This window comes from Phodopus roborovskii, unplaced genomic scaffold, assembly GCF_943737965.1.
Source record: "Phodopus roborovskii unplaced genomic scaffold, PHOROB, whole genome shotgun sequence".
NCBI classification, from domain to species: domain Eukaryota; kingdom Metazoa; phylum Chordata; class Mammalia; order Rodentia; family Cricetidae; genus Phodopus; species Phodopus roborovskii.
Window position 1 is genome coordinate 17711 of NW_026125964.1, and position 16742 is coordinate 34452.

A 16742-nucleotide genomic window follows, 5' to 3' on the forward strand; every position below is an offset into this window, starting at 1 on the left:
ACATTCCCAGTCACAGTGGAAGACAATCTCCCACAGGACAATTAGAAAATTCTGTGCCTATTATAAAAACTCATACTGCTCTGGATGACGAACTAGTGACGGAAGTTGAATCAAACATGACAGAAGGAAATGAAAAACGTATATTTTGGCAAACTGCTATAAATAGTCATAGGCCTAGATTGATAGTTAAGATGAATAATAGACTGTTTGAGGGTCTGGTGGACACTGGAGCTGATGTAACTATCATATCTAATAAATCTTGGCCTCAAAGATGGCCCCTGCATGAGGTAAATGTTCAATTCTTAGGGATTGGAACCCTGGCTCAGGTAAAACAAAGCACGAGATGGATTGACTGTATAGGACCAGAAGGACAGAGAGGGAGGTTGAGACCATATGTGGCTGATGTAGTGATAAATTTATGGGGTCGTGATCTATTACAGCAATGGAATACACAGATTAACATTCCTCCTGTATTAGATAGGAACCATAGACGACCTCATGATTGTGGAAAGAATACTGTTAAGTACTATACAAGACAGAGACCAAATATCCAGGCAGTACAAAATGCTGAACAAACAGAGGAACCAAAAGCCCTACCTTTAAAATGGCTAACAGAGGAACCTGTCTGGGTAGGACAATGGCCTATGACCTCTGAGAAGTTAGAAGCTTTAGAAAGCCTGGTTCAGGAACAGCTAAATGCTGGACATATTGAGGAATCAACCAGCCCTTGGAATTCTCCTGTATTTGTGATCAAAAAGAAATCTGGTAAATGGAGAATGCTTACAGACCTGAGAGCCATCAATAAAGTTATCCAGCCAATGGGCTCTCTACAGCCTGGAATGCCCTTGCCTTCTTTGATACCCAAAGAATGGCCTATTATAGTTATTGATTTAAAGGATTGCTTCTTCACTATACCTTTACAAGAACAAGACAAAGAGAAATTTGCCTTCACGGTACCTAATTATAACAATTCTCAACCGGTGAAGAGATATCAATGGAAGGTTTTGCCACAGGGAATGCTAAATAGCCCCACCCTGTGCCAATATTTCGTACAAAAGCCGTTAGAAATAATTCGTAAACAGTTTCCACAATCCATAATCTATCATTACATGGATGATATATTGTTAGCTGACTCTAAAGGAGAAATATTAGAAAAAATGTTTGAGAAAGTAAAGGAAGTTTTACCTCGCTGGGGATTACAAATTGCACCTGAAAAAATACAAAAAGGAGAGTCTATCAACTACTTAGGATATAAAATAGGTCTACAGAAAATTAGACCACAAAAAGTACAGATCAGAAGAGATCGCTACCAGACTCTTAATGATCTTCAAAAATTACTAGGAGAGATTTCTCAACTGCAAACCATAATTGGAGTAGAAGGGCATGATTTGAAAAACTTGAAAATGGCCCTAAAAGGAGATAAGGACTTGAATAGTCCACGAATACTATCAGCTGAAGCTGAGAAGGAATTAGAATGGGTAGAAAAGAGGATACTAGAAGCACATGTGGACCGTGTGGATCCAAACCTAGACTGTATTCTGGTTATATTACCATCTAGAGAATATCCTTCAGGGATTTTGATGCAGAGAGAAGATATCATATTAGAATGGATATTCCTACCACATAAACAGAATAAAAAACTGAAAACATATATAGAAAAGATCTCTGACTTGATTATAAAAGGTAAATTAAGACTTCGTCAGCTAATAGGAAGGGACCCAGCAGAAATTATAGTACCTTTAACTAATGAGGAAATTTCTTCCTTATGGAAAGATAACGAATATTGGCAGAGAGCTTGCAGTAACTTTTTGGGAACAATTAGCAACAACTATCCCAAAACTGAGAGAATCAAATTCATAAAGAAAACGATTTGGATTCTTCCACGCATTGTAAGAAAAACACCTATTTCTGGAGTTCATACATTCTACACTGATGCAAATAAATCAGGTAAGGCAGGATATAAATCAGGAAATATTAGTAAAGTGGTTCAAAGCCCTTACAATTCTGTACAAAAGGCAGAATTGTATGCCATTCTCATGGTACTTATGGATTTTAAAGAACCCCTCAATATAGTTACTGACTCTCAATACGCAGAGAGAGTCGTTTTACACATTGAGACTGCAGAATTTATTCCTGACAATACAGAATTAACTTCATTGTTTATACAGTTACAAGATACTATCAGAAAGAGGACTCATCCTATATATATAACACACATCAGATCCCATACGGGTCTGCCAGGTCCTCTAGCACAAGGCAATGATGAAATTGATCGTTTATTGATAGGAAGTGTGCTAGAAGCCTCAGAGTTTCATAAGAAACACCACGTGAACAGCAAAGGTTTAAAAAGGATTTTTCTATCACTTGGGAACAAGCCAAGGAAATAGTAAGGAAATGTCCTACTTGCTCATTCTATAACCAAACTCCTTTACCACCAGGCAGTAACCCTAAAGGTATAAATAGGAATGAAATATGGCAAATGGATGTGTTTCATTTTGCAGAATTTGGAAAATTAAAATATGTACATCACACTATAGATACATTTTCAGGGTTTCAGTGGGCTACTGCTCTGAGCTCTGAAAAGGCTGATTCTGTTATAACGCACCTTTTAGAGGTAATGGCCATTATGGGCATACCTGCACAAATAAAAACTGACAATGCTCCAGCATATGTCTCCAGCAAATTGAAACAGTTTTTTGAGTATTACAAGATAAAGCACATAACTGGTATACCACACAATCCTACAGGACAAGCAGTGGTTGAGAGATCCAATCGTACTTTAAAAGAAATGCTCCATAAACAGGCAGGAGGAACCAAAACACCCAAACACAGATTACATAATGCTTTATTAACATTAAACTTTCTTAATGCTGATGAAAAAGGAAAAACAGCTGCAGAAAGACACTGGACAATAGAAAAAACTTCTGAACTAAATCAGCCAGTGTATTTCAAGGATGTACTGACCTCAGAATGGAAAGCAGGATATGTGTTACGTTGGGGTAGGGGTTTTGCATTTGTATCTACAGGAGAAGAAAAACTATGGATACCATCTAAGTTAATCAAGATCCGAGTTGAACAAGAGAAGCATCTTAATGAAGAGAAATGACAAGTCATCCAACAAACTAGGTCCTATGAGGTGTGCGGAGGCCTCTCAAAGGTAGGGGAAGTGTTCTGTTCTTGTTTTTACAGGAAAACAGAGAAAACCTATCATCAAACAGCCAAAAGACACTGAACATGTAGGTGCCTACAGAAGAGAAGACAGCTTTTCAGAAACAATCACTTAAGGAAGCAGAATCTGATATATGGTAAAAAAAAAAAAAAAAAAAAAAATTTAATTGTAGTAAACTATTTCTATATAGAAATCTATTTCTCTCTATTATCTAGTATTCCTGAAGTCCCAAATTTTGTAAACCAATGCTGGCTTTGGAGTTGGATTTGGCTTTCCTTCTCTAAATTCAAGCATGTTGTTAAGATTAAATTCATGGTTTCTGCCTTAAATCAAGAAGCCAATTGGTGTAAGGCAGAAGAAACAAAATCTGGGGACTCATATCTTATGCAATTTTCTCTCTGAAATCCTAATTTTCTCACATACTTTTAATGCTTATTGTTGTCTTTCCCTAATGCATACCTTAAAACTTGAAAATTTTACTTTAATATTGATGTGTAACTTTTCCACAAGGAATAATAACGATTCCTAACAGCAGTCTTTGAACTTTCCGGAAAGAAGATGGGGCCCCACATCATCATTTCCACTTGACTCAACCTGATGCATCGGAACTACAAACATCACCCTAAAACCGGTTTGAGACTGTTTTGCTCGAGACAACTCATGACTAGCTAGCTGTAATGGTGCACCTTTTTATTACACCCTGGCCAGTTTCAAATAGAACTACAGTCCAGAATTTTCTGCCACACAGTGACTAACTACATATGTCACAGCCAGTTCTGTTGAGAAATTTGGTTGCTAAAAATTTTCTTCCTACAGGATCCATTGGAGCAATCATCGTCCCATTTCAGCAGGAAGTAATCTTAATATGACTACGCCCCTTTCCCTACCCTTGGAAATTTGGGATAATAGTCATCGTCTTTGGGTTGGTTTTAGTTATTTGGGATTGGGTGATGCTTACACTCGGGTTTATCTTTTAGACAGGAATAGGGAATGGTGGGTAAAGGTATGGTTTAGATGGGATATAAGTAGATTAGCCTATTTCCTTGAGAATTTGAGTTTGAATGAGATAGTATTTTACAGCTTACATTGTTATGCATTCCTATGTGGTAAGCTATGTAAAATTAAGTTTATATTTTGTTATATTGTGTTAAATGTTTCCACTTATAATATTTATGCACATTATTTTTTACCATATTCTATGTATGTATACTTTTCTTGTGTTCAAGACATTTTGTATATTGATACAATTTGGGATATTTGTCTTGCTGCCCTTTATAGTTCTACCTCTTGTCTTGACACTTATACTCTACCTCTATTTTAGGGATTTACATGTAGGTATATGTAAATAGTTATATTGTTTAAGTATTTGTTCCTGCTTTACTCAGGAAAGTTTTAATCAGTCTTTTTAGCTAAGTTCCCGAGTATTATAGATTATCTTCACTCACATTTCCTGTACCTATGAGATTAGTCAGATATAGATGCTTAATCTTCAATCCTTCATAGACATGCAGAACATGGCATTTAAATGTTTTAATATTAGTACTCCTTTGACATGAGACACTGTTGCTCCTGACAGCACCGTGCATTTTCCCGAAAATATGTTGGACACTGTTGTTGCTCCTGCTGGAGTTCAATCTCGCCTCAGCTAATGGCCTGTTGGGCATAGAATTGCCCCCACCTTGACCACTGATTTGGACATGCAGTCCTATGTGCTTGCAGGAGACAAATATAGAAGACTGCTTGACCTTGCCAAGTCAGGGTAAGACAGCCATTCTATTTCCCTGCTGTTGTTGTGGTCTGTCAAGTTCTCTTGGCCTTAGCCAAATCTGGGTGTACCAACGTCGCTGTGAGACCTAGGGTGACTGTTCAGGTGGCTTGCTGTTTCTGTCCTTGCTGCACCGTTTTGGAAGTTGTCCATCCGCATTTCCTGTCTACTCTAGTATTGTTATTTTCCTTCTCAGGTCTTGATGAGGTTGAAGATTAAACTATCACAACTATTATTCTCTCTTCCTAGTTAGATATATTAGGTACTAGACTTACGTTTTCCAGCTTAGGACAACTCTATTGTAAACTCCATTATGCCCTCACCCTAGGACTAGATATGTAGGTCATTTTGTTCTCGATTTTCCTTTTCTTAGAGCACACTTGTTATTCACTGTTTTGTATATAGTTTTGTATTAAGCCTAAATCTTTTCTTTAGACTAAAAGGGGAATTGTAGTGAGGTAGTCCTTCTGTAGCACTGACCACGCCCATTGGGGGGTGGAGCGATGGGCGGAGGTGACCTGAGGAAGGAGGTTGGAGGGGGCCAGGAAGGCGCTCTCTTTCTGGCGTGACTCGGACAGGAGAGGATCGGGTTGAATTTCCTGGTGTTCATCTGTCTAGGTTGTAAGTTATTTCTCCCTGAATAAACATCTATTCGGCCTATTTGTTTATCCTGACCCTTATTTACCGCAATAGGTCAAGAGACTTATATCTAATACATGGTCTCTGTGTGTTAATTGGCATGACGGTGGGACCAGGCCAGCAGGGAAAAACCTTACTCATATCATATGGTACTGCAATGTGGCTAACAAGAACTTCCACTTAAAATTTAACAAAACCTTAAAAAAGGGTTTTAGAAACCAAAGAACAAAGACAAACAAGGATTCTTGCTGACAGCATTTTTCTGGGTTAGACTCTGTTTTGCTAGAGACAAGCAAAGATTTGCACGGCTTCTTTAAGGGAGGTTTCCTCACTCAGCATAAGAGGCAAAACACTAGAAGGCTTTTAAAGAGCTCTGCTAACAATTCACTGGTATGTACGAGAGCTGGCAATGGCAGTGACCACATCTCAAAGCCGGCAGCATGCTGCTGGATGGCAGCATAGACCAAGGCAGTAAGCACAGCTCTCAGTTCTGGTAAAGGTACTAGCCACCATCTTTGATAGAATGCAGCTGAAACAACTGTGTCTTTCATTTTAGCAATGTTGTTGTTTAACAGATAAAAGACTCGTGGCCAGAAAAAGATAAAGATTTACAGTAAAGACAGATTAAGAAAAACTGCTAAAGGTTTACAGTGTGTTTTAAAATATACATAGGCTTGGGAGAGGGAAAAAATGGTTTTAAAAAGACAGCAAGGAGCTGTGTGTGGTGGCACACACCTTTAATCCCAGCACTCGGGAGAGAGAGGCAAGCAGATCTCTGTGATTGCAAAGTAAACCTAGTATGCAGTGTGAATTCCAGGACAGATAAACGTTACACAGAGAAACCCTGTCTCAAAAAATGAAAAAAACAGAAGTACAAGAACAGAGTAATAAAAAAGCCACTGAAAAGATGGAGAGAATCTGGATACTGTATGGTATTATATTGTCTTTGTATCATTTGACTGCTAAGGAAATAACAACAACTGTTAAAACAAATGCTGCTGGATCAATCCAATTTGTATATTTTAAAAAAGCTTTGACTATAAAATTCAAGTCTAAGGACAGGTTACTGGGGAAAAAGATTTCTATTTTTGTTCCCACAAAAAATGAAAAGCTGTGGATTCCTTCCAGACTAATGTGGTTTGATCAAGCCAGACCCCATGAAACAGCGTCCAAGGTGATCCAACATTCAAAACAGTTGGGACAAGCTAGCCATGCAGACTATAGGCATGATTTTTTATCTTCTTAAGATTCCCATCACAGAGCCCCCTACCAGCAGGAAGCAGTTTGGAAAGAATGACTTGCTTATAAATAGTGACCATAACCAATGTTTTACAGGTAAAAGGGGATTATGCTATAGATATGAATACTTTGTTTTGGAATGGATTTTCATTTATTGATACAAATTTAAGGACAATTTTTCATATATATATTTCTCCTCTTGTTTAGGTATTGTGTTTATATAGCTCATTTAAAAATGTATAACAGTACAGATTATAGATTGTTACCTATAATAGTCAAAACTTATAGTTAAGTTAGTTAGGTTTTCTAGATATACAGAGATGTATTTGAGATAAATAGGCATTCTTCTAACCTTTCAAAGACCTAAAGAATATGGCATTTAAAATGGCTCAGGATTTTTCTTAACAGTGATGAATTACTGCTCCTTGCAACACCCCTGCGTCAGAAAGGAAGATGGATTTCAAAGAAATGCGTAATGGAATTTGCTTTCAATATGGCAAGACTAGCCATTTGAGTAAGATACAGCCCTTGTATGGACTTTTATACTTTGTGCTGTATAAACTGGACATGCAGAACCCACAGAAAAGTGACTGCTGATTCAAGATGGAAATTGATACAGGGTTCCTACTTCATGGAAAAGTCTGCCAGACAGTCTACAGGGCACAGAGAAAAGTGACTGACAAACTGCCAATACAAATGGACAGTTTAAAGTTTCCTACTTTGCTGAGGAGTCTGCCAGACACAATATGGTCTATAGGTTGAAGATGGAAGATTACAGAAGAACTTCAGGTGACCGACCAGGCAAGATGTCTCTGTCATTTCTAGTTTATACATTGTCCTTCTGTGGCCTTTGAAGGAGTTGAAGACAGATAGTTATGGTTATAGTTCTCCTTAGTTAGGATTAAAGATAACTTACATATAAGACTTTATATTCACAAAGATAGGATAGATGATAAAATATTTTCTTTAAATCTTGCTAAATGTTAATGGATTAAATATTGTTAACTGTTATTATTACTTGATAAGTGTTGTGTTATATATTTTGCTTTGTTTCTCATACTGGTTAATGAATAAAGCACTGTTGGCCAATAGGAAACAAGATAGGCAGGACTAGGAGTCAAGGAGGATTCGAGGAAATAGAGGGAGGAGTCAACATGGAGAGACTGGAGAGAGCAGAACTGCTGGCCCCTTGTCTCCGGTAAGACAAGACCACGTGGAAGTACTTAGATTAATAGAAATGGGTTAATAATTAAGACAGAGCTAGCCGATAAGAAACAAGTAACAGGCCCACAGCATTATACCTAATACAGGGTCTCTGTGTGTTATTTGGGGCAGGCGCCGCAGCGGATCCAGACCGGCGGGAAAAACTATTAGTAACAGGTCCAAATATAAATTAAATCAGCACTAATATATATATATATATATATATATATATATATATATGTATGTATGTATGTGTATGTGTATATGTATATGTATATGTATATATGTATATATGTATATATGTATATATGTATATATGTATATATGTATATATGTATATATGTATATATGTATATATGTATATATGTATATATGTTAAAGTTTACTTATTATTTTACTATGTTCGTGCCTTTCTAGGTAGCACATCTTAAATCAGGGCATAACTATTTTGATTAATTTATTGTGTCATAAGAGCATGAACAAGTACAATTCAGAAATTCACAATTAATTCAGCTATTTATTTAGAGAGAGAGAGAGCCAGCATCAGAAGGGACATCTTTAAGAAGTACTTGAAAGACAGGGACAAACAAAGATAGGCAAGAGAAGATGGAGATCAAGGGTATTGTTTAAAGAATTGTAAGATATTAAGTAAAGTTCTTCAATCATTTTATATAAAACTCTTAAGTGCAGAAGATGTGTAAGTCCAGAAGAGCTGCTTCTTTGAACATTTCTGTTAAAAATCAACATGATTTGTGGTAAAGGCCTAATAAAGTCTCGTGTATATTTAATGAAAGCTTTGTTTTAGGAGAAAGATAAGGGGAGAGGAGGAGTGGGGAGGAGAAGCAGGAAGATTGAGTCAGGGGATGAATAAAGGAGAGGAAGAAAAAAGACACCACAATAGAGGGAGCCATTATAGGCTTAAAGAGAAATATTGTACTAAGAAAATGTCCAGAGATCCACGATGATAATCCCAACTAACAATCTAAGTGATCGTGGAAAGGCTACCTTAAATGCCCTTCCCCTATAGTGAGAATGATGACTACCTTATATGCCATCCTAGAGCCTTTATCCCGTAGCCGGTGGAGGCAGAAGCAGACACCCATAGCTAAACACTGAGCCAAACTCCTGGAATCCAGTTGCAGAGACAGAGGAGTGACAAGCAAAGGGGTCAAGACAAGGCTGGATAAACCCATAGAAACTGCTGATCCAAATAAGAGGGAGCTCATGGACCCCGGTGTGATAGCTGGGAAACCAGCATGAGACTGACCCAGACCCTGTGAATGTGGGTGTTTGTTAGGAGGTCTGGGAAGTCTATGGGGCCCCTGGTAATTGAATATCAATTATAACTAGTGTGTGAATGGAAATGGGAGCCCACTCCCCACAGAGGGATACACTTTCTGCCCAGACACATGGAGAGAGCCTAGGCCCTGTTCCTAATGATATGACAGACTTTGAAGATCCCCCATGGAAGGCGTCACCCTTTCTATGAAGCAGACGAGGGATGGGATGGGGGCAGATGGGGGGGCATTGAACGATGGTGGGGGAGAGGGAACTAAAATTGATATATAAAATATGATTGTAATTTAAATAAAAAGCGGAAAACAGAACAAATGGAAAAAAAGAACCAGTGTAGATTATGTCTTCTTGTTAGTGACCTTCGTTTTCTTCCTAACTATCATTTTGGAATCATAGTTATTTCTTCAAGAGTTATTCTGGTCTTAATTCAGAGCTAGAACAGTGTGCAGAGACTTAACTATGAACACATGTTAAAGATGTAACTGAAGTAAATGTCATATGGTCAACAATTCACAGATGCCTGAATTGCTGTGTTTCCTTAGAGCAATAAAAAAAAAAAAAAAAAAAAAAAAAAAAAAAAAAAAACAAGAAAAAAACTAATTTTGAATTGTGTTTCTCAAAAGGTCAAAAGGGCCCTGTACTATTTTATGTAAAAATTAGAAACACTGCTTAGAGTATGGAAACTATTGTTGATAAGCTAACTTTCTAGCCTTTAAATTGAAATGAGTGATGTTAGTTTTCTAAGTGTTACTCTCACTTCCATGTTATCTTTGAGGTAAGAGAAAATGCCTCTGCACAGATCAATCTGTGTTGTCAGATGTTGCGGATTTCACTCTGTCTAGCCAGCTCCAGACTAAAAGTTACACTTCCAGAGTTTCTCATACCCCAGGGCCTCATCATTAATTAACTACATTAGTATAACGGTCCATATATAACCTTCTATATTAGTTTTAGTTATTAAAGTGTCCATGAGCATGAGGATCCACATAAACAAATGTATGAAACGTGAGCCCACTTTGTGTCAAATAATGTACTGGAGCTGGCTTGGTTCACAGGATATGATAGTAGTTATCCCTCCCAAGTTTGGTTTCAGTAAGGCCATACTTCTTAACTTGTTACCAGTTTTAGTGGTAGAATTTACACCATGTGAATTGGAAAGTGCTAAAAATGAGGTGCTTTGTATTTACTATTTCGTAAAGGTGGTACACAAAAGGTGCAAGTATCAACTGAGGATCTTGAGGTTTTGCCAACGTTGCTTTCTGCAGTGGAAGTTCTGAAAAGGCATAGAAGGACCTAAGCATCTGGGATACATTTGGTTATTATCGCCAGGTTGGGTTCTACACTGTGACATGTCAGTTTTGTAGTAACATTAGTGATACAGGACAGAACCAACCCAGCAAAACATTGGAATCTCTCTGGATAAGGCAGCTGGCTTCCTGCTGTGGAGAGTAACAATGATTCTTCATATGAACAAGGTATCCCTCAGCTGAAAGCATCTACAAGGCCATTCTTCAGGAGGTTCTGCATGCTGTTCTGCATGCTACTGCTCACAGGCAACGGCTTGCATGCAAGCAGACCTGGGTTTGCTGCTACCATATCCTACCACCAGCCAATTAGCAGGTTTCTTTTGCTTTCCCCTTCCCTCCTCAAAGTCTGATACAATCAAACATCCAAGAAAATAGAGGTCATGGGCAAAAGAGTTTGCAATTTTGAATGATTTTTATTAAACACCATTAGTCTACATTGCACAGTTAATGAAACAGCAAAGCTCCAATCTCAGAAGAATGATTGGCCATGGATCTGAAAAGCAGTTCAGTGTCCCCTAACCCAGTGTGTGAGCACTATAAATGATTCTTTAACATTTTATGTCAGAAGCAGGAAGGGGCATGAACTGCAGTTTGGCCTCCAAGGGCTTTCCCACCCTCCACCCCCCACCCGTATTCCCCTCTGCCCTTCCCACAATGCAGTTTTCTTTTTTTAAAAGATTACAGAGAAAAATGTGATGCTCTTGGCACAGAGGGCTCCTAGATTCATGAGGAGGGGAATGGAAAGAGAACTAACACTTTCTTTTTTGCTGGAAATATCAGTTGGCAGAATTAACATCTGAGACCAGCCTATCTGATTAGTCCCTTGCCAGGGTAAATGCTGATTATCAATACACAGATGCCACTTCTGTCATTGGAGTTTGCTAACATCAAAGAGAATGAATCAGAGTTTAATTATGAGAATAAGGCTGTGCGAGTGGAAATGCGAAACAACAACAGCAACAACAAGAACAACAATGACAAAGAATTGAGTCTGCCAGTTGCAAAAGAACACTGACAACTGGCTCAATATTTTTCCCCAGAGAGTTGAGATTGGGGCACTGAATCACCCATTTGTTTGATATTGTGTAGCTGTCTCAACTCGCCACACATTTTTCTCAATGGGGATAGTGGTGCTTCTCTAAGCAAGCAGTTCATTGCTTTACTGAGTACTCCTACCCAGTGATCCAGTTTGGTTCTCCCACCTGCTAACTCATGCAGGTGAATTTTATTATGTCTGTTGAGAAGGAAGCAAGGGCTTCACCCTCACTACTTAATCAAGTCTGCCTTCAAAAGTGATTTTCAACTTCAAACTCTATCTTCAATCTCTGGAATCTAACTTTGGATAAAACAAAATCCAATTTTGATAGCTTCAGGTACGTAAAACTAGCATCTTTCCAATGTAGACCAAATCCAATGTATTTAACAATCCATCCACTTGGAAACTCAACAAAAACACATTTTAGGCAATGGTATCTAATTTTGCTACTTTTGATTAAAGATTTGGATCTTTTCATTTCACTACATGAAAGAAAAAAGACATCTCAACCATAACTATTTAAAAAGCCACAGAAGCTAGTCTCCTTTTTCCAATTATGTAGTTTGAATATAAAACTACTAGTTTTTCCCAATGAGATTATTAGGCAATTAACAGTCTATAGGCTGGCTAGTAACATGCTTACAAGTAAATTCTATCCCAAGGACCACACTATCAAACTCTTAAAATTAATCCTACCTACAAAACTCAGACAGTAATATGACAAAACCACTAAAAATGTCAAAGCTAATTAAAGATACAAAACCAAGCCAACATCATAACACAAACTTGTCTGATTCTTTATGTTTGGAGCTTGTGTGATAAATGAAGGCATAGTGCTGCCCTTATATAGATCATGTAGGGCTGTGCTTGTTTCTTGTATTTGTTTGGGGGTCATTGCCTATTACTCTGCCCATCACCACACCTGCACAGACTTGTTTGGATGTGGCCCTGCAAGCCTCCACCAATCCCCAGAGGCACAATCTGTTACTGCCTTCCATATTTCTCATATTCCTCCAACATAACTGGTACACTGAAGAGATTCCCTTGACAAATTCCTCAATCTTTTCATCGTGCAGATAGATGCATGCCCATGATGCATATCACCATTTCTAGTGTGATGACCCGAGTGCCTAGAAAACAGTAACAATTCTTAATAAGGAAATCAAAGACACCCCATCTCCATGGATAGGAAGAGAATCTATTTATCCTCCATGTTTAATTCATTTCTAAGATATGTTACAAGTGGGTCTACTAAGTAGTCAGGTGATGATCCAGAGCTTAATTGCCACATTTGGTAATCACACCACTGCCATGACACTTTATTTTCAGCCACCACAGATGACAGAGCATCCTCTTGCCTCCCTGTTGCATATAAGAAGATAAAACAAGCTATGGAAACTAGAGCTACAAGTCTTTTCCCTATGTGACAATATGCTTGTTTCTATGGAAAACTGCCCCTACCACTCTAATTTCTAGTTTCTGGAAACTTAATTAAAAAAATCTGTATGTAAATCTATGATGGTCAAGGATTGTTGATTAGGTTTAATTTACAAGTCAAGCCAGAAGGCATCAATATTCAGTAATAACCAGGAAATATTCCAGGTAGGCCTTGAAAAACAGAGAACTGGAATTACTACAAAGTCATCAGCTCATTTTTTTTTTTTGTGACATTCATTTGAGGTGTTCTCTCTTGCATGTTTTTATTTTCCTCATTTAAGATACACAGAAAAGATTTAGATTTCATTTGTGTTTGTGTATATGTAAGTGTTGTTGCTGAAACTGTAGACTTAAAACTCAACCACATTGGGAGCATAAAAAGTTTAGGCTTCAGCTGCCAGGGTGCAAATATCACCCATAGAAACAGCATGGCTTTAGCCATTGGAATGCACCTTCCATAACTTTATTATACAACAAAGGGCCTTAAACTCAAATATGATCAGAGCAGAAATCAAATCTGGCTCTTTTGCAACTGGGGAAGTACCTAACATTTCCAATGAAAGTACAGAGACCTGTATGACTTGCTTTAGAAATCATACAAGTGTGCATCTCTCATGTACATATCTATTATTTATCTAGTCATAACTCAGTGAAGAGAATTCAATAACTCGTCAGATTAAAGGTTACACAGAATTATATACCAGCAGGCAATTGTAAGTAACTAAGAGTGTTTAAAATAAAGCGGAGACTTTTTCTGGTGAGCTGGTACACTGAAGATGATATTTACAGGGTGATGTTTAGGGTCATTAAGATGAATGTAGAGGATCAGAGGGAGAGATATTCATAACTCATAAGACAATGATCCAAATTAGATGAACTGTTCCCAAACTTTAGGAGTACTTGTAAGGATCCTAGGGTGAATCATTACCCCCAAGATTTTTATAATTTAAAAAGAAAAGTTAGGTCTTACTTACAGAGTTTAGTGTTTTCTTTCTACTTTTCATGTAAGTGATTTATAATAATATAAACTTTAATAAAAATCAATGATTGTATTTTAACTAAGAGTTCCTGGAAGTAATAATAAAAGAGTAGGGAAAGAAAAAAAGTTCTAGAAAATAGAAAATATGAATAATATTTAGAAATCCCAGATAGAGGACACTAGGAAATTAATTTGTGCATTATTAATTCTAGTAAGTGATAATTTGACACTTCGATTTCATACATTTGATATTCAAATTTATCAAAATACTTGAAGTTAAGATTTTTGCCTACTGGCTGCAAATGAGGCAGAGGCATGGACTTCTTTGAGGGCTGTCTTTCAGTTCAGTCTGATTTCTCAAGTCTAAATGAGTGTGATATTTTGATAACTAAGATGTGCATCTGCCAAACTGTTCCTTGTAAAGGGAGCTTTGCACAAAGAGAATCCTGGGTGAGGAGATGATGACATGATGCCATAAAGTTAGCCAAAAGATACTTCTCCTTCTCACCATTAAAATAGTAGGAAAATAGGTAATCAAGATCAAGGTGTCAACAAAAGAGTCTTCTGGTTGAGTCATTTCAAGAGTAGATTCTTATGCTTGTAATTTTCTTGCTACTCTTGACTTTATAATGTAGTTAAAATATCAAGTCTGTGAGTTTTGATAATGGAGATTCTCATCTAAAGATTTAGTCTGTGGGAACCACAGATATTGTCTAACAATGGATTCTGAAATACATTCTTTTTTGGACCCAATAGCATAGTTTAGGGAATGGCCACTGCTGAAATCTCTGATGATCCCTTGTTCATATATGTATGTTAGACCACTTGTTCGAGTTCTCAGGAACCTCTCATCATCACATGTGCTTCTCATTCTTTGCTTTGAATCATGTAGATTTAAATCAATATTGTAGGGATTTTCATTCCATAAAGCACAAAAATAATGAGATATGAGAAATGCATATCAAATATGGAAAAATAAAACATACACTTCTCTCAAGTTGTAGTGTCCACTAACAATGACTTCAGTTTTTCACAGATATAAAAATGCATAAAAACAAACATAATGAAAGAGAACTTTCCCAAATGAGTGGAGTCCCACCAGTGACCACCAAGGCACTGGTAAAGGTAGGGGGATGGGTGGTGATGCTAGAGTTGGGAAAATGCCCACTACAACAAATGGGCATCGATGCGCAGCCAACACAGTCCCTGGCGAACGTAGCGGACAAGATTGGTCATGCTGCTGTGCTGGGTCAGAGGCCCCATCAGTGTATCCAGATCACCGAAGAATTCTGAAAATCAGAGCAATACTTGGTCAAGCCTTTATTTAACATCATGGAACTATGCATCAGATTAAAAAGCTTTAGTTAAAACCATAATTATGCAGTCATTGACATTTATTCATTTGTTCATCCATCTATTCATCTACACCTTCATTCAATCAAAATGTAAAGGGTTTATTAAACAACCAAAATTATCTATCTATCTTTATGAAATTTATGTATACTTCTCTTTATATGTGTATTACATATATAACATATATACATACATGCATGCATATATACATATATGCATATATGCACACACACACACATATATATACACACACACACACACACACACAACTAGTTTATGTTCATTGAACTCCAAAAGTTTGACAACACAATGTGTCATTGTGATTAGTGAAACAAAACTCATTTAAATATATTAATTCATTGTAAGTATTTTTAAGTCACTATCCTTTCTCAAACAGCATATGCTAAAAATGCTTTGCCATCCTATAGAAGTTTGTTACATGATCTTTTTCTCTCTCTATCTTTCTTACATATACACACAAACACACACTCATATTTGACAACATTTCTGTAAATGTATGAAAATATATTTATATTTGTAAAATATATAGAAAATACATAAATGTCATTAAATGTTTTACATAATATATGTGCATAACATATTTTATAATACATATTATAAATGTTATAACTTTTTATCAAAACTTCTTTATGCAATAAATAGATCCTGATAAGTATCATGGTTTCTCTATTGTAAAGATTCTTGTATTTATGCTATTAAATTGAAAATGTATTTTCTTTTGGTTCAAGTGAATTGTTTTTTCTGTTCTTTATTGGTAAAGTGTAGAAAACTCAAGTGAACCTGAGCATCAATTATGGCTATTGTCATCCAGGGCTAAATAAATATCTCCTAGGGATCTGAAGTAGGAAGATTTGCTACTGATTTCCTGGGGGTAGAAATTGACCTGCCAGTATCCAGCACATACCAGCTTCTACCAGATTCTTGGGCATGATTATTTCTGACTGACTTGGGAAATGGGATAGTCCTTAGGCTCCATTACTAACTACTCACCTGTGTGACTAGAATGTCTGACTTGGGTTGGGGGTGTAGGTGAGACCATGTGGCATCTGAAAATTCCCTAGGCACCTCTTTGTTCCATGTGGCTTGTCTGACACCTTTACCCAAGACAGTTCACAGGGAAGGGAAGGCAGAGTCAGCCTTCCATAAGAAATCATTCCTGTGCTGCGTGAGGATGAGGAATGCAAGTCCAGGACAGGGGTTGGACTGGAGATACCCTGAAGTAGCTGAGATGTTCTTTTGCCTTCTTGGAAATCAGATTCTATTCATAGATTACATGTACCTCACTGCTCAGCAAATGT

The 16742-nt window shown here is 37.3% G+C and overlaps 1 protein-coding gene across 1 annotated transcript in view; it reads right to left on the minus strand.

Annotated features, from left to right (window-relative positions):
* Nucleotides 1-14968: 14968 nt before the first annotated feature.
* Nucleotides 14969-16742, minus strand: part of Aff2 (ALF transcription elongation factor 2) — a 479228-nt gene continuing 477454 nt past the window's right edge. Inside the window, exon 20 of the mRNA XM_051179204.1 lies at nucleotides 14969-15359. Coding sequence (XP_051035161.1) covers nucleotides 15238-15359 — 122 coding nt within the window. The 3' untranslated portion in view covers nucleotides 14969-15237. The remainder of the gene's footprint in view (nucleotides 15360-16742) is intronic.